Raw genomic sequence first — 17,894 nt, forward strand, 5'->3', positions numbered from 1 at the left:
TGCTCCTCTCCGGCTCTCTGGTCTTGAGTGGACTTGATCTCCCTGAGTCTGTTTCCTCATCCGTAAAAGAGGGACAATAATAGTCCCTACCCCAAAGTGGTGCCAGTGAGGAGTAAAATGACACATGTGCCTAGCAGATAGTAAATACTCAGTACATTATACATGTGTCTGTGTGTAGTATTTGTGTATGCGTGTGTGTTGTGCAGGTATTTGTGTATTTGTATATGCATGTATTTGTGTGTATCCTGTATTTGTATATGTGTACATGTTGTATATTTATGTATTGTGTGTTGTATATTTATATATTTGTGTATGTACACATTTGTGTGTGTGTCATGTATTTGTGTGGTGTAGTGTGTTGTGCATTTGTGTGTGTGCATGTCTTTGTGTATGTGTGTGCATTCTTTATGTGTGTTTGCATGTGTATGTACATGTCTTTGTATACGTATGATGTGTATTTGTATATGTGTATGTTTTGTATGTATTTGTGTGTTTGTTCTATATTTGTGTATGTGTGTGTTGTATACTTGTGTTCTATATTTGTGATGTGTGTGTTCCGGTGTGTTTGCATATATTTGCGTATGTGTGTACATGTATTAGTGTATGTGTGCACATGTATTTGTCTGTGTATGATGTGTTTGTGTGTATGTTTGTGTGTGCACGTGCATGTTTTTGTCTATGTGTATGATGTGTATTTGTGTATGTGTACGCATGTGTGTGTGCATATATTTGTGTATACAGGTGTGTTTGGATTTCACCCCAAGGGTAGTGGGGAGCAGGAAGGCACATGAGCAGTGCAGCTCTTAGAAGGACTGCCCTAAGGGCAGCATGGAGGAAGAACTAGTGAGCTGGGACACACGGGCGAGGAGGAGGCTCATCGGCACAAGCCAAAGCATGCAGGTGGGACCTTGTAGAATGAGTAGAAAAAGCAGGAAGAGGAGATAGGCTTGGCGGGGCCAATGGCCTTGGCCTCAAGACACATAAGGCAGCAGTGAAGGGCACGGAGGTTCCCAGACTCCACCAGCCCTCTCCTGGGGGCTCGATACAGACTCTTACCTGGAGTATCTGGCCTGGAGTAGACCAGGGATCTTCTTCTCCACTGCCATCGGTAGATCCAGGTGCAGAGAACCACAGTGACCACGTAGAACACATACAAGCCCAAGTAGCCTGCAGACAAAGGCTCAGGCTGTCACCAAGTGGCATCCTGGCTGCAGGGCCCAGAGCACAAGGTCTGGCAGCTCTGCTGCTGGTGCATGGTAGTGAGGACTATCTGTGTTAGCCCAGACTGTAAATGGCCGTTTCCTGAGCCCCCCACTCCTACCTCCTGTCTCCACTGCCCATCTTCCCTTTCTAGTTCCTCTGCAATCTGGCAGTCAAGGAGGTAACACCTGGCACAGAGTGGCCTCCAAGCCCCCACTCAAGTGCTAAGGTTCAGTGTCCTGCTGTGTGCCCTGGGAGGCTGGCCCTGCAGACTGCATCACCCAAGCTCTGGCTGCAACTGGGTTCAGCCAATGAGATTAGCCCAACAAGCTGTCAGAAGCAGCAGGAGAGAGAGTTTGGGGTATTTCTCTCCCACTTCCTCCGTGATGTGGTGTGTGGCTCTGGCAGGACCTGTGGCTCTCTGTGACTGTAGCTCAGGCTACGTGGCATCAGCTCCAGGCCTCCAGCCCTCACTGGGCTCCAGACACCCCATTCCCTGCCCCTTCAGACATGGGAAGTGAGGATGGGGACAGCTCCCACTCCTACTGGTCCCTGGGTGCCTCCACACCTCAGTGTCCCTTGCTGGTTTCCTAACCCTCTGTACTAATCGACCCTTCATTCATACCCTTGAACCATCTGAATGGAACAAGTTTACTGCTGGGACCCTGGTGGCCACAGTCAGCATCCCAGTGGTACTGCTTGTTAAAACTGGAAATTTTATGAACATTTGAACATCTCCCATCCCTTTCTCCTGTTAATCGACCCTTCATTCATACCCTTGAACCATCTGAATGGAACAAGTTTACTGCTGGGACCGTGGTGGCCACAGTCAGCATCCCAGTGGTACTGCTTGTTAAAACTGGAAATTTTATGAACATTTGAACATCTCCCATCCCTTTCTCCTGGCTCTGCCCAGCCCCCTTTGGTTATCTGAGTTCTTCTTGCTCAAGACAGCCTGAGTAGGGTTTCTGTCACCTGGAATCAAACCAACCCCCTCAACCCCCGCTGGCCACCCGCTCACGGTCCTCTGTCCCTGGGCACTTCCTGAGCCTCCCACCCATCAGCCCTGGGATGCCCCTGCCCAGCCTTGTGGCTGCTCACCCAGAGCCCACTCCAGGTTGACCCTGCCATGGTAGAGCGCAGTGAAGGTCAGGAACACAGCCACCATGTAGAAAATGATGTCCCTGAGGAAGGGCCTGGAGGCGGCCATGAAGGGGTGCAGGATTGCGATGCCACCGGCCACCACCGTGGTGACCAGCACGCCCGCACCTGAAGAAGAGGATGCCAGGGCTCAGAGCCCTGCACCCTTCCTGCTGCCCCACCCAAGCTGGGACTGCTCTCACCAAACAGTGCCCCCAAGGCCAGGCCCGCTGTGCGCGCATCCGAGAAAGCCACCAAGGCGCTGAAGATATCAGGTGCGCCATTCCCAAACGCCAGGAAGGTGACGCCATGGGGGAGTGTGTCAAGGGGAATTAGTACAGAAGACGCAGCACGCCTGGGCCTTTCTTGGATCATGAGCCACTATCCTGTCCCCCAGCCTGCCCCCCAGCTGCCAGCCCTCCCTCCAAGGTGTAGGACCCTGGATAAAAGGATACTGCCACGTTGTGGGAGAGCTTGAGTGTGGTGGAAATGGCTGACAAGTTAGGGCAGAAACTATGGAGAAAAAGCAAACAGTAAGGGCTTCCACAGTGACCAGCCCCTATCCCCCCGCCATGCTTCTCCCATCTCTAAGCTGGATATGAGCCCAGGCCACTCACAACTTCGCCGCCGTGACTCCCAGAATCAGAAAGAGATAAAGCAGCCAGGAAACCTTGGTGGGGGGCCAGAGAGGGGAAGAAGAGTTAAGTCCTGCTCGGGCCACCCTCCCCCCTAGCTCCCCTGGGGCAGGGCCTCACGTAGATGGTGATGGCCAGAGGAAGGAGGTTGGGAGGGAAGTGGCAGAAGATGCCTTCGAGGTAGTCCAGGTAGCCCCCTCCACTGCGGCAGTCGGGGTTGGTCCGGATGAAGTCACAGCGGTCAGAGACATTCAGGCCACACACGTTGCGACACTGCAGTAAGGGATGGAAGGGGACATCAGGGGCAGAGGCCCCCAAGGTGACTAGGCCCATCTAAGCAGCTAAACATAACCTCCCTTCAGCCTGGTCTCCAAGCCCCCCATACCCTCCAGGTGCCAATTGTGCACTTTTATTTTTAAAAATAAACTTGTGGAAGGGCCTGCCTGTGGCTCACTTGGGAGAGTGTGGTGCTGATAACACCAAGGCCACGGGTTCGGATCCCATATAGGGATGGCTGGTCGGCTCACTGGCTGCGCGTGGTGTTGACAACACCAAGCCAAGGGTTGAGATCCCCTTACCGGTCATCATTAAAAATAAATAAATAAGTCGGCTCACTGGCTGCGCGTGGTGTTGACAACACCAAGCCAAGGGTTGAGATCCCCTTACCAGTCATCATTAAAAATAAATAAATAAAAATAATAAATAATAAAATGACCATAATTCATGAATACATGTTTATTTCCAAAAAAACCAAACCAAAATAATATATAAAAAGACTTCTAAATTCCCACTTCTGGGCCGGCCCGGTGGCACACTGGATAGGTGTGCTGCTTGGGAAGCGCAGCGGCGCTCCCGCCCGAGGGTTCGGATCCCACATACAGACCGGTTCCCGCTCACTGGCTGAGCGAGGTGCGGGAGCAACACCGAGGGTTGCAATCCCGTTGCCGGTCCCCTGTCTGGTACGGGGGCAACACTGAGGGTTGCGATCCGTTGCCGGACACGGAAAAAGACAAAAAGGAAAAAAATAAAAAAAAAAAAATTCCCACTTCTTTTCCCAGCCCTCCATAACCTCACCTCTCCAACAGTCCCACCATGGTCAATTTGAAGCACATCCTTACGCACATTTCTCAGTTCAATTACATTTGCATATACATCTTATTATACAGTTTGTTTTGTTTTACAGAAATGGGTTCATCCTAAATCTTGTTTCTGTAATTTGCTTTTACCACTTAACATTTGTATTATCTACAGTGCTGATAACATTAAGGTCTAGGGTTTGATCCCTGTACCAGTGAACTGACAAAAAATTAAAAAACTAAAAAAAAATGTATCATACTTATATTAATATACATTAATACACATTAGGTCAAAACACTGAATGATTTCTATATGCCAGATATAGTACTATGAGCTTAGACTGTACCTCAATTAATCTGCACAACAATCCTGTGAAGAAGGTACTACTACCGTGCCCATTATTACAGATAAGGTGACTAAAGCAATGTCTCAGGGATCACTCAGTGGTAGAGCCAGCATTGGGACCCATGCAGTTTGAGGCTCCAGAGCCTCATCACACTCCTCTGCCTCACTGCAGTCTTTTTAACAGCAGCAGAGTATTTTGTACTATGGATGATTCATAATTGAGATAACCATTTTCCTACTGGGGGGCAGGTGGGTGTGTCTAGTTTTTCAGTATTACCAACAATGAACTTCCCTGCATGTGACTCTCTGAGCCCTGTGAGAATATTATGCCAGAGAGCATTCCAGAAGTGAAAGTGCTAAGTCACAGGGTATCTTAGCCTGGGTTCCTCCAGAAGCAGCCACAGAGACAAGGATTTATTTTTATTTTTTTATTTTTTATTTTGTAAAAGATGACCGGTAAGGGGATCTTAACCCTTGACTTGGTGTTGTCAGCACCAAGCTCACCCAGTGAGCTAACCGGCCATCCCTATATAGGATCCGAACCCGTGGCCTTGGTGTTATCAGCACCTCACTCTCCCGAGTGAGCCACGGGCCGGCCCCAGAGACAAGGATTTAGATGTATGATGTGGTCATCTAAAGGTTTAAAATACAAACTTAGAAACAGGGAAGTGGGACGGGGAAGGAGAAGCAGCCAATGAAGGCTGGTTAAGCCAGTTACCAGCACAGGCTGCTGGCACTTAATCCCAGGGCAAGGGAGCTGGGGTATTTATATACCAACTCCCATCAGCCATTGCGTGAGAACTGCTGGGGTTGGAGGTGTTAATTCCCCAGCCCTTCTGGCCTGCCATGCCCTTCTGGCCTGCCATGCTAACAGGCATTTCTGGAAAAACATACTGGCTACCTGAAGTCAATAAACACCCATCATAAATGGTAGGGTCCAAAGAATATAGTCAGGGCCCTGACGGTGTCTGTTGCAGAGAGATAAGTATCTTAAAGGTTGATGGATTTTGCCACCATATCCTCCCCAAGCTCTACCTGTATACACTCCCATCAAGATGGGAAATAAGCAACTCTCCTAAGCCTGCTCCAACACTGGCCATTGGAAGTCTAGTTCAGACCAACGTGATAGGAATCCTGATGTTGTCAAATTGCAAGCCCCTGATTACCCCTGAAGTTAAGTGGCCATTTATATTTCTTCTCTGAACTGCCGATTTTTCCAACTGGAATGTTTGCTTTCTCTGATTGATTTGTAGTAGCTCTCTATACAATGGCTACTAGCCCTTTGTCCTGTTACACATTTACTTAAGCAATGCCCTCTCCCTAGACATTTCCCCTTCTCAAACTTTTTGTTCAAAAGTTTTGTCAATATCACCTCATACCTATTCAGGTGGCTACTATCAAAAACAAGAAACAGATTTATAAATGTTGATGCAGATGTGGAGAAACTGAAATCCTGTGTAATGGTAGGAGTGTAAGATGGTGCAGCCACTGTGCAAACAGTGTGGTTGTCCTTCCAAAAATTAAAAATGGAATTATCATATTTCCAGCAATCCCATTTCTGAGTATATATCCAAACGAATTGAAAGCAGGGTCTCAAAGAGATATTTGTACATCCGTATTCACAGCAGCATTATTCACAATAGCTAAAAGGTTTGGAAGCAACCCAAGTGTCCACTGACAGGTGAATGGATAAAATGTGGTAGATACATACAATGGAACATCATTCAGCCTTTAAAAGAAAAGCAATTCTGACACATGCTACCATATGCATGAGCCTTGAGGACATTCTGCTAAGTTAAATAAGCTAGTCATAAAAAGACAAATACTGCATGACTCCACTTCTATGGGGTTCCTAGAGTGGTCACGTTCACAGAGACAGAAAGCAGAATGGTAGTTGCCAGGGGCTGCAGGGAGGAGAGAATGGGGAATTGCTATTTATGGGTACAGAGTTTTAGTTTTTTTTTTTTTTTTAAAAGATGACCGGTAAGGGGATCTCAACCCTTGACTTGGTGTTGTCAGCACCACGCTCACCCAGTGAGCAAACCGGCCATCCCTATATGGGATCCGAACCCGGGGCCTTGGTGTTATCAGCACCACACTCTCCCGAATGAGCCACGGGCCAGCCCCAGAGTTTTAGTTTTGCAGGTGTAGAATATACTAAAAAGCATATGTACTTCACAGGGCCTGGTTTTCCAAAGCCTTGCAGTTTCAAATATTGACCTTGCAAGGACAGGAAATTTCCTTCAGGCTATAAGTCTCTGTTGCAAGATAAGGATTGTGGCACAGCAGGTTGCTGGCTCAAAGACAGACTAGTTACTGATTGTGATGTAAAGATACTGAGAGATTGCTGTAGGAAGGAATATTTGCTAAGATCAAGCTTTTGTTAATTGCCTTACTGGAATGTCCACGATTTGGCTTGTTATCACTGAAAGTTACCAGCCTATACTGTTAAACTATAACCCCACCTATGTTCTCTTTCTGTAACTTCCTGGTCTGGAAAATAAATGCAGGAAGAGAACCCCAGTTCGGAGTTAATTTCCCGAGGAAAGGAAGTTAACCACTTCGGGGCTTCTCACTGTTCAGAAGAGATGGGCTTTGGGTAATCCTTTCATCTCTGTCACCCAGGGGAAATAGGGTGACAAATCCGTGGGGGGCAAAGCAACGCAAAACAACATGCAAGATGAAAAGTTCTGCAGATGAATGTTGGTGATGGTTGCACCACAATGTGAATGTACTTAATGCCATTGAACTGTACACTTAAAAAGGTTAAGATGGGGGCTGGCCTGTGGCTCACTCGGGAGAGTGCGGTGCTATTAACACCAAGGCCACGGGTTCGGATCCTATATAGGGATGGCCGGTTTGCTCACTGGGTGAGCATGGTGCTGAAAACACGAAGTCAAGGGTTAAGATCCCCTTACCGGTCATCTTTTTAAAAAAAAAAGGTTAAGATGGTAAATGTTAGGTTATGTTTAACTTACTATAATTAAAAAATAAAAAGCTTATCAAACCACAGTCCCACCTCCTGCACAAGCCCTCTCTCAGCTCCCACCAACACCAAACTGGAGGTGAGATTTCTTGTCTCTGAGCCCTCTACCCACTATATGTGTTTCAGCAAACTGTGTGTTCCTGGAGCGGGGACTGAGACCCCAGCCCCATCCCCAGCCCTCAATTTTTCTATCATGTCCTGCCCTCAGAAAGGATGAAGCAGTGAGAAGCATGAAATTTGGATCACGACAGCCTGAGCCTAATACCCACTCAGCTCCACCTTCTAAGAGCTGTATCTATAGCAATTCACTTCCCCTCTTCGAGCCTCAGCTGCATCATCTGTAAAATGGGACTAATTATACCAACCCTGCTGATGAAGGAATCAAACGAGATTACAGGTGTTCACATTTTCCCTCCTCAGAGCCCTTCCATGTAAAGTAGTTACTCTCCCCACAACTCCTCTTTATCTTACCATGCAGTTTCTACCTTCAGAGCCGTTACCACAATCTGTAATTACTGTTTATTTCCTTTTTTACTGGATTACTATCTAAAGTTTGAAAAAAGGGAATTTGTATTTGCCCTAACCCTGACACATAGTAGGAGCTTAATATATTTGCGTTAATGACTGCCTTAATGATTAAATGATTTTGTGCAGCCTTTCAACACTCCTGCCAGGTAAATGAAATGAATCCCATTTAACATAGGAGAAAACCAGGGGTCAGCAAACCCTGGCCCTCAGGCCAAATCCGATCCACCACTTGGTTTTGCACAGCCTATATGGCAAGAATGATTTTTACGTTTTTGTTTTTTTTATATTAAAATCTTTTTTGCAGCTGGCCAGTACAGGAATCCAAACCCTTGACCTTGGTGTTGTAACAACCAACTGAGCTAACCTGCCAGCCTTGATTTTTACATTTTTAAATGGTTGGAAAACATAAATTAAAAAAAGAACATTTCATGACACATAAAATTATATAAAATTCAAATTTCCGTGTCCCTAAATGTTTACTGGAACACAACCACGCCCATTCACTTATGCAGCCCGCAGCTGCTCTGGCGCTGCAACAGCAGAGGGTATAGTCGCAGAGGCCCTGTGGCCTACAAAGCTGAAAATATTTACTATCTGGCCCTTTACAGAAAAAGTTTGCACCCAAGGCTGGAGCGGTGATGTGAGCATCCTAACCCCGGGCCTGGAATCTCCAAGCTGGCTGCCAGCAACTATTCCCACCGAGAAAATGCAGATACAAGTCCTAGATTTCTGCTCTGAGATCCCCTCATCCCTCCCAGCACCCCCTTCCCCCCCCCAGCTCCCGCCCAAAACCAAGTCAGGCTGGGCTCCTTCCACACTGGAGCGGGAGGGCTTCAGTCTTGCCCTGAGCCCAGGCCTGTGGCTCTGCTAGGCCCAGGAATTTCCCAAGGAGATAGAGTCACCCAAGGGGTTTCTGACAGGTGAGGGTCCTGGCCAGCCCAAAGAGGGAGGACCTTGGATGGGGACACAGGAAAGCAGGAGGGGCTGCCTAAACCGCTTGCTCTTCTGGGAAAAACAACAATAATAATACAGTGCTGGGAAGCAGCAGAGCTCCCTATGTCGAGCTGCCTGGTTGGAATCCTAAGGCTAGTGTCCTTGGGCAGATCAATTAACCTCAGTTTCCTCCTCTGACAATGGCCACAATAACACCCGCGTGCCCCCAGATAAGAAGACAGAGATAACATAGCTGAATTGGCACCTAGTAGGAGCTCAGTAAATATTAGTTGCCATATTATTATCTAAGTTTGTAATTTTTATCTCAACTCATACTGGAATTCATCCCTTCCTTCCGTCTCCACCACCACAGAAAACTGCAGAGGCTCCCATCCCACCTGCCTGCCCCCAATCTTACCAGAAGGGCTCTTTTAAAAATGCCCCTCCTCCAGTTGCTGAAGAGTCCTCCATAGCCCCCTATTTGTCCCAGCTGTCCTCTGCCATTATCAGTCTCCAGACAAGCAGGTCTCGTCAGCTGTCCAGTCTTCTGGAACACCCAGACCCTCCTGGCCATGTCCTGGCTTTTGAATGCATGTGCTGTTCCTTCTGCCTGGTATACCACTCCTTTTCCCCCAGTTAATCCACATCCTCCAATTCTTAATTCCCAAGATGCTTCCTCCAGGAAGCTCTCCCTGACTACTCCCAGCCTGGGTTGGATTCCCGTTATTATAAGCTCTCATCATCCCAGGTCTTCTTCAAAGCACTTACCATGTTTTGAAATCCAGTTGTTGATAGGATCATTGACTTGTTTAACATCTACCTCTCTCACCAAAGTCTCACCTGTTGCCTGGCACGTAGTAGGTCCTCAAAAGTATTCTGCCACACACTGTGGGGCATCATCTCACTCAGTCTTCACAAGAGACCAAGGAGGTTGGTACAACTGTTTCCACTTCATAGATGAGAAAACTGAGGCACAGAGAGACAAAGTGACTTGCCCAAGGGCACACAGGCCCCACCACTATTAAATGGCTTCAGTATCAGCTCTGCCTCAAAATTACTAGCTGAAGATCCTGGGGAAACATCCCAATTGGGCACAGGCATCTCCCTCTTCCTGCCTTCCCTCCTCAGGGTCAGCCAGGGAGCACGTACCCACCCCAGCTCCTTCCAGCTCCCTGAGAGCAGAGTGAGTCAGCAAGGCAGGTCCCTCAAAACTGGCCTGCACAGTCACATTCCTGCACAGCCTGCCACGCCCCCACCTCCAGCTAGCCATCCCCTCCCCCAGGCCCCTGGGGACCCCTCCCCAGCTCTCTGCCCAGGAGAGGCAGAGTCAAGGTAGTATTGTTCTGAACCTGGGAGTGGGTGGCTTTTCAGTCTCCTCCCACTCCCTGCCCATTCTCTTTCCTGAGTCCCTAACTCAGTCCCAGTTTCAGCAGTCAGGCTGAATAGGAAATGGCTGCAAGCCCAATGCCTCAGGAATCAGGTAGGTGAGTAAGTAACCACAGGGGCTGCTGGCCATTGTGGTGAACTGGAAGGTGCAAGCTCTGCAGAAACATTTGTTATAAAACAAAAAACAATCCCCCACTCCACAGAAAAATAAAAGAAACCACAGCAGCCAGATGTGTCCGTACAACTGATTTGGCCCCTGGGCTGTCAGTTTTCAAACCTGTACCAGTAGGACTGGTGTGGAAGACAGGAACGGCGGAGAGGATAAGAAGCCCTGGTTTGAGACCCAGCTTTGACAGTGACTTGTTGTATGACCTTCAGTGAGCCCCTTGATGTCTCTGGGCCTTGGTTTCCTCACCTATACAGTGGTCTTCATCAAACTTGATCTGGTCATTGTCACCATGGTGCCACACGTTTTGTTAAGTGCACCTCTGCTCTCTATGATCTTATGTNTATAAAACAAAAAACAATCCCCCACTCCACAGAAAAATAAAAGAAACCACAGCAGCCAGATATGTCCGTACAACTGATTTGGCCCCTGGGCTGTCAGTTTTCAAACCTGTACCAGTAGGACTGGTGTGGAAGACAGGGACGGCTGAGAGGATAAGAAGCCCTGGTTTGAGACCCAGCTTTGACAGTGACTTGCTGTATGACCTTCAGTGAGCCCCTTGATGTCTCTGGGCCTTGGTTTCCTCACCTATACAGTGGTCTTCATCAAACTTGATCTGGTCATTGTCACCATGGTGCCACACGTTTTGTTAAGTGCACCTCTGCTCTCTATGATCTTATGTGGAATGCAGACTATCAAAGTCCACACTGGCTCCCCAAAGAAGCCAAAAAATTAAATAGCTAGGAAACCAAGGGAACATGTTTAAAACTTTTCCATTTTTGTTAGTTAGTACCCATCAAGAAAGGCTTGAGCTATCATAATCCAGATGTCCTCCCCAAATGTCGTTACCCGCAGCCAAAAGCACCTCCTCATGCAACAGCCCGGTTAGGACAGGGAGGCAGTGGGGGGTCGCAAGCACCAGGTTCATCCTGGCTGGATGTGCTCAGCCCCCCCAAAGATGTCCACATCCTAATCCCCAGAACCTGTGAATATGTGACATTCCACCGCAAAAGGGATTAAGTTCAAGATCTTGAGAGGGGGAGAGCATCCTGGATTATCCGGTGGGTCCAATGTAGCCACAAGCGTTCTTATGGTTACAGGGCAGCAGGAGGATCAGAATCAGGGAAGGAGATGTGATGACGAAGTCAAGAGAGAAAGAGAGAGAGTTCAGAAGATGCTATGCTGCTGGCTTTAAAGAAGGAGGAAAAGCCACGAGGCAAGGAAGGCAGGAGGCCTCTAGAAGCCGGAAAAGGCAAGGGATCGGATTCTCCCCAGAGCCTCCAAAAGGAGCACAGCCCTGCTGCTGACACCTTGATTTTAGCCCAGTGAAACCCATTTCAGGCTTCTGACCTCCAGAACTGTAAGATACTAATAAACGTGTGTTCTTTAAGCCACTAAGTTTGCAGTAATTTGTTACAGCAGGAAACTAATACACTGGTCTAGAGTCAGTTAAACAGAGACATTATAATACCTTCAACGCCATCTTACCTACTTAACACCATTTTTAATCAGCCCCAAAAAGAGAAGCTGAAGACGTGATCTGGACACACCCCCTCCTCCCCAACCCTACAGCTAGACCCGGATGATGCAGGTTTTCAAGGCAGATGTTGGGTGGGGAGAATAGCGGTCTCCCACCAGGAAGCCAGCCCAGGGCCCCTCCTCCCCAACCCTACAGCTAGACCCGGATGATGCAGGTTTTCAAGGCAGATGTTGGGAGGGGAGAATAGCGGTCTCCCACCAGGAAGCCAGCCCAGGAGCAGAAAACTAGCACTGGTATTCCCAAAGGCCCCTCACGCTTGTGGGAACTGCTCGGCAAGGCTGTGTGGTGCTCTGGTTACGAGTACAGGGCTCTGGAACCATGCTGCCTGGGCTGAAATCCTGGTTCCCCCTTTGGACAAGTCACTTAACTTCTCTGTGTCCCAGTTTCCTCCTCTATAAAGTGAGGCAGAGGTTGGCAAACTCTTTCTATAGGGGCCCAAATCTTTTCCCCTCTGTGGGCCACTCGACTCTGCTAATGTAGCATGAAAGTGATCACCCACGATACATAATGAATGGGTGTGGATGTGTTCCAATAAAATGGTATTTATGACACTGAAATTTGAATTTCATATGATTGTCATGTGTCATAAAGTAAGTAGTGTTCTTTTCTTTCCAACCAATTAAAAATATAAAAGACATTTTTAGCTCCTGGGCTGTATAAAAGCCAACAGTGAACTGGATTTGATTTGTGGGCTGCAGTGCTGATCCCTGAGATGTGGAATTAAATGAGTTAATCCATGTGCTCAGAAGAGTGCCTGGTATATAGTTAGCACTCAGTAAAATCAGCTTGAATTACTTTTTTTTCCAGAGGGGAAAACTGAGCTCTCTGTACCTGCTGTCTTAGCCCCCTCAGCCCTCCAAGGATCAGCCCTAAATGCCCAACATTTTTTGACTAGAAAACACTATTGTGAGATCTGTTCTAAGGAGATTTTTTCCAGATTTTCCTCTTTCCTAAAAGGAGTCTCCTTGAACCATTGGGCCCTGGTGGTCTGATGCCCAACCTGTCGCTGGTCCACTGAGGCCACACTCAGGCCAGCCTGGCCTAAGGGCATTGGGCATTGAGTGGCTCAGCAGGTCCTGTTCCTACAGTTTCCCAAACAACTCCATGTCAGACCTCTACCCAAGGCCACTGCCACCATCTCACCTAGACGGCTGTGCCAGCCTCCTCCCTGCTACCTGCCTCTGCCCCTACAGTCGGTTCTACCACAGCAGCCGGTGGGATCTCATAAAAATTAGATCACATCCTTCCCATGCTCTGAATCCTCCTATGGCTCCCATCTTACCCCTAGTAACAGCCCAAGTCTGCAAGTGGTTCACTTGGTCCCACATGATCTGGCTCCTGTTCTCTCTCCTTCCTTATCTCCCCCACTTCTTTGCCTTGCTCACTATTCCAGCCACTTTGTTTATGAAATACACCATTCTGCTCCTGACCCAGGGCCTTTGCACCTACTGTTCCCTCTGCCTAGGCTGCTCTTCCCACAGATCTTCACAAGGCATTCAGATCTCAATCAAAATGTCCCCAACTCAGAGAAGCCTTCTGTGATTGTCTGAGGCAAAGCAGCTGCCCCTCCCCATTTCTCTCCATCCCATCCCCCATTCTGTTTGCTATTTTACTAACCACCAAGTACATTATCCTGTGGATTTGTTTGTTAACTTGCTTCTTATCCATGACCCCCACTAGAGTGGAAGCTCTGTGAAGGGGCAGGGATCGTATTTATCTGCTCACTGCTATATCCCAGCAGGTGACACAGGTCCTGGCACATAGTAGGTGCTCAATAAATATTTGCTGAAAATGATTATTCAAAAAGGCTCAAAGGTGAGAGGGCTTTCCCTGCCTTCAGGATCCCTGGAGAGTAGAGGACTTCCATAATCGTAGCTGTCCATGTCTGTCCTGGGAGGGAGACTGTGGACTAGAGGGTTACAGTTTGGACTCAGCATGAGGCAACCATGAGTTCATATCTGGGCTCTGCCACTCCCCTCACGGCCACCTTCGCTTCCCTGAACCTCAGCATCCTCATCTACAGCACAGAGATAATCACACCAACCTCATGGGGTTTGGAGGAGGATTTGGTGAGTTGGGCACAGTGCTCACCTAAGTGCTCAATAACATGGAGAGATTATCTGGCACAAGCCACAGATCACCCAGTTTTCCTGCCCCCAAAAAGCATGCCCCTGGAGGCAGCCATCAATTTTGTAACCCAAGTAACCACAAACCACTTTTCCATCTGTAAAATGGGCTTAATTGCCTGTTTGCCTGCCTCAGACCATGGGCATGAAGTCAGTTTGCAGCCCCATAAAGTTGGCATGGCACTAAACGCTCTCAGGTTTGAATTTGGAATTCCTGTCCAAGAAAATACATGGTGAGAACTCCAGCACCCTGCAGCTGGAGAGGACTCTAGGGGGTCATCTTAAGCAGTCCCCTGCCTTCATGCTTTTACTCTGGATCCGCTGTCACCTCCTCCCCTTACACACATCACAGTAGAATGATGCAAGTTCCCTGCAGCCTGTCTCAACGGCTCATCTGCTCCATGCCCCGGCAGGAAGCCTTCTTGCCTCTAACTCCAGTGTGCTCCTCCTTGGTGCTCCCCATTCAAATCAACAGCACCATCACACATTCAGATCAGGCCAGAAACCCAGAGCCATCCGTGACTCCTCCCTTTCTCCCACCACGTCCCTCTGTCTCATCCATCAGTATGTCCTGCTCACTGTGCCTCCAACATTTATTCCGAATCCCCCTTCTTTCCCATCTCCCACAACCACTATCACTCACCTGGATGGCTGTAGGAGCCTCCCCACTAGGCTACCACCCTCTGCCCTGTCAATCCATTCTCCCAAAGCAATCAGATAGATCCCCTGAAGAAATAAATCAGATTTTGACATCCCTCTGCTTAAAACCCTCCATTGGCTCCACCCTGTTGTAAAGCAATCCTCACCTCCTAGCCTCAGCCTATAAGGCCTTTTGCAATCTGGCCACCACTACCTCTCCATTCTCCTCTTTTAATATTCTTCCCTTCACTCACCCTGTTCCAGCCATTCTGGCCTCCTTGAACACACCAAGTTTGCTCCTGCCTCCGGCCCTTTGCACTTGCTGCTTCCCTTTGCCCAGAATGCTCTTCCCCCCAAATGTCTGTGTAAGTGGCTTTCTCTCTCCATTCCGGGCTTGGCTCAAAAATCATTTCCTCATTTCCTTCATATTTGGAAATTCTCAGACTCTCCCCCCATATCACTTTTTCTATTGTTTGCAGGGCACTTAGCACAGTGCTACCTGAAATGTACATGTTTACTTTATCTGTCTACCCAAGAGACTGTCAGCTCTCTGAGGAGAGGGATTTTTGTCTACACTGTATTGTTTCCTGGTATATCCTAGGATACAGTTCAGTGCCTGGCACACAGCAGATGCTCAATAAACATTTGTTGATCGCATGAATACACCCCAACCCAACTCCCACTTCTTGCCTGGATACTCACGTCTACCATGGGGGTCTGGTTCACACCTGAGGCTGGAAACTGGGGACTAATGGGAGTCTCTGTAGATGGGCCCCTGACCCCAGACACTGTCTCCACCATCAGTGGCACACAGAGCAAACTCAGCACCCAGCGAAGATTCAGCCATTTGCCGGCCATCAGCCCCCACAAGACCAGACCCTCACTCTCCACTTCCCCTTCTGCAGTAGTTCAGGTCCAAACAGCTGGCGGCTCCAACGGCCTGCAAGATGGGAGGAAAAGTGTCACTGAAGACCCCAGGACCCAGCAAGAGGGACCTGAACACTTTATCACCTAAGGAACTGCTGTCCCTCCTCCCACCACCAAAGGAAAGCTGATGTAAAAACCCACATTCTCGATGTAGTCTGTTGGAGGAACCCAGGGCGCTGCTTATTTGGCATGCAGAGTAAATATGCCCTTCTTTCTGAGTCCCCAGTGGTATCTCTATGAAAACCTGCCCCTCTCCACCCAGCCACCAGCCTGAGACCAGATATCAGAATCGGGAGGGACTAGGGACTTCACACAGCATTCAGAGACTCCTGCCTGGAACTGCTGTCCCTCCTCCCACCACCAAAGGAAAGCTGATGTAAAAACCCACATTCTCGATATAGTCCTGTTGGAGGAACCCAGGGCGCTGCTTATTTGGCATGCAGAGTAAATATGCCCTTCTTTCTGAGTCCCCAGTGGTATCTCTATGAAAACCTACCCCTCTCCACCCAGCCACCAGCCTGAGACCAGATATCAGAGCCGGGAGGGACTAGGGACTTCACACAGCATTCAGAGACTCCTGCCTCCGGGGGCCAGCCGAGTGAGATAAATATGGAAAACGGGCAGTGGCCAGACTGGGCAAGCCCTCAAAACAAAGAAAACATATTTCTGGAGATGGACTTGGCTCTAGGCCACCAGTTCAAAGCCTAGACAGACCAGCCCGTTACATCCTACAGAGCCTACTAAGCAATGCTGCTGTTTTATGTCTTACACCGAGCCAAGCACTTGACACGAATGATCTCATTTAATCCCCACTATACACCGACAGGGGGTACTACTATTTTTCCAATCTTACACATGAGCAAACTGAGTCACAGTGAGGTGAAGCCAGGCTTGTTACTCTCAGCCATCGCACCATGCCTTCCTCATCCAGTCCTCAGGACAATTCTGGGGATGCTATTGTCCCCACTCCTTTTACAGAGGAGGGATCGGGACTCAGAGGAGTTTTGTAACCTGCCCAAAGCCACACGGCAAGGAGGTGGCAAAGCCAACAGTCCTCCTATGGGGAAATTGAGGCCCAGAAGGAAGTGAATTGCTCAAAGTCACACAGCCCGGTAGCAGCAGAGCAGTGCTGGACTCTAGCATCTGCCCCTTCCATCAACACTAGGGCAAAAGGCTTCAATTTCTTTCAATATTATTAAACTGAAAAAAAAAAAAAAATCCCTGGCAAACTGATTTCCTCCCTTTGCTTTTTCACTTTTTTTTTTTAAGATGACCGGTGAGGGGATCTTAACCCTTGGCTTGGTGTTGTCAGCACCACGCTCAGCCAGTGAGCCAACTGGCCATCCCTATATGGGATCCGAACACAGGGCCTTGGTGTACTCAGCACCGCACTCTCCCTAGTGAGCCATAGGTCCGGCCCTGCTTTTTCACATGTTCTATGAGTATATTTTATTTTGGCAATCAGGAAAAACAAAGACCATAAAACAACGTTTTCTTTAGTTTTTGAGAAGTCTTTGCACAGACGTTTCCCAATGTCCTGGTAGCTGAGGATAGGGCAAGGAGTGGGCGCAGGAGGTCCGAAGGAAAAGAGGCCAGGAGGGGGCGGAAGGGCACCTGTCCCAGCTGTCCTTCCTCACCTGTTGACACAGCTCTTCCCTCTTCCAAGTGTTACTCCTCTTGGCACCTGGCACCCACTTGGGACCAGACACTCCGAGTTTCCAGTCCTGTCTCAGCCACTTACTTCTGTGTGGCCGTGGAGAGCTCGCTTCGCCTCTCCGAGCCTCTGAGTCCCCATCTGTAAAATGAACACAAATGCTGGCCAACAGAGCATTCAATAAGAGCTCAATAAATGCTCGCGCCCCTGGTGCCCCCGACCCATGAGAATCAGCATGTGTCTCATCTCGACCGGCCGCCGATTTTTTTTACTCGTTCACAAGTGAGCATTTATTGAGAGCATCCCGTAGGCTTGTACCTGCGCCAAGCGCTCGTTAGATCGACAGACCTGATAAGAAGGAGCAGGGGCAGGAAACTGGGGCTGCAAAGCCCCCGGGAACGTGACCACGGGAACGTACGTCTCTGTGCTCAGTTTCCCAATCGGGACGGATGTTGAGAAGTTGAACTCGGGGTGCCCCGGTCCTCCGCAGGCGCCGGGGCGGGCGGGGAGGCTCCTCTTACTTCGGGCCGGGCCTGGGACCTGCGAACTCTGAACCTCGATTCCGCCGGCCCTCGCGGCCTTTCCGGTCCCTGCCCGCCGGTCCGCGCCACC

At 48.9% G+C, this 17,894-nt stretch overlaps 1 protein-coding gene across 1 annotated transcript in view; it reads right to left on the reverse strand.

Moving 5' to 3' along the window:
• Nucleotides 1–17,665, reverse strand: part of SLC8B1 (solute carrier family 8 (sodium/lithium/calcium exchanger), member B1) — a 36,577-nt gene extending 18,912 nt beyond the window's left edge. The window contains exons 1-9 of the mRNA XM_008572586.1: nucleotides 17,631–17,665; nucleotides 17,266–17,423; nucleotides 15,404–15,641; nucleotides 3,096–3,248; nucleotides 2,958–3,010; nucleotides 2,797–2,853; nucleotides 2,544–2,650; nucleotides 2,302–2,469; nucleotides 1,057–1,167 (exon numbers count right to left, since the gene is read on the reverse strand). Coding sequence (XP_008570808.1) covers nucleotides 1,057–1,167; nucleotides 2,302–2,469; nucleotides 2,544–2,650; nucleotides 2,797–2,853; nucleotides 2,958–3,010; nucleotides 3,096–3,248; nucleotides 15,404–15,559 — 805 coding nt within the window. The 5' untranslated portion in view covers nucleotides 15,560–15,641; nucleotides 17,266–17,423; nucleotides 17,631–17,665. The remainder of the gene's footprint in view (nucleotides 1–1,056; nucleotides 1,168–2,301; nucleotides 2,470–2,543; nucleotides 2,651–2,796; nucleotides 2,854–2,957; nucleotides 3,011–3,095; nucleotides 3,249–15,403; nucleotides 15,642–17,265; nucleotides 17,424–17,630) is intronic.
• Between the last annotated feature and the right edge of the window lie 229 nt (nucleotides 17,666–17,894).

This window comes from Galeopterus variegatus, unplaced genomic scaffold (assembly GCF_000696425.1).
Source record: "Galeopterus variegatus unplaced genomic scaffold, G_variegatus-3.0.2 Scaffold807, whole genome shotgun sequence".
NCBI classification, from domain to species: domain Eukaryota; kingdom Metazoa; phylum Chordata; class Mammalia; order Dermoptera; family Cynocephalidae; genus Galeopterus; species Galeopterus variegatus.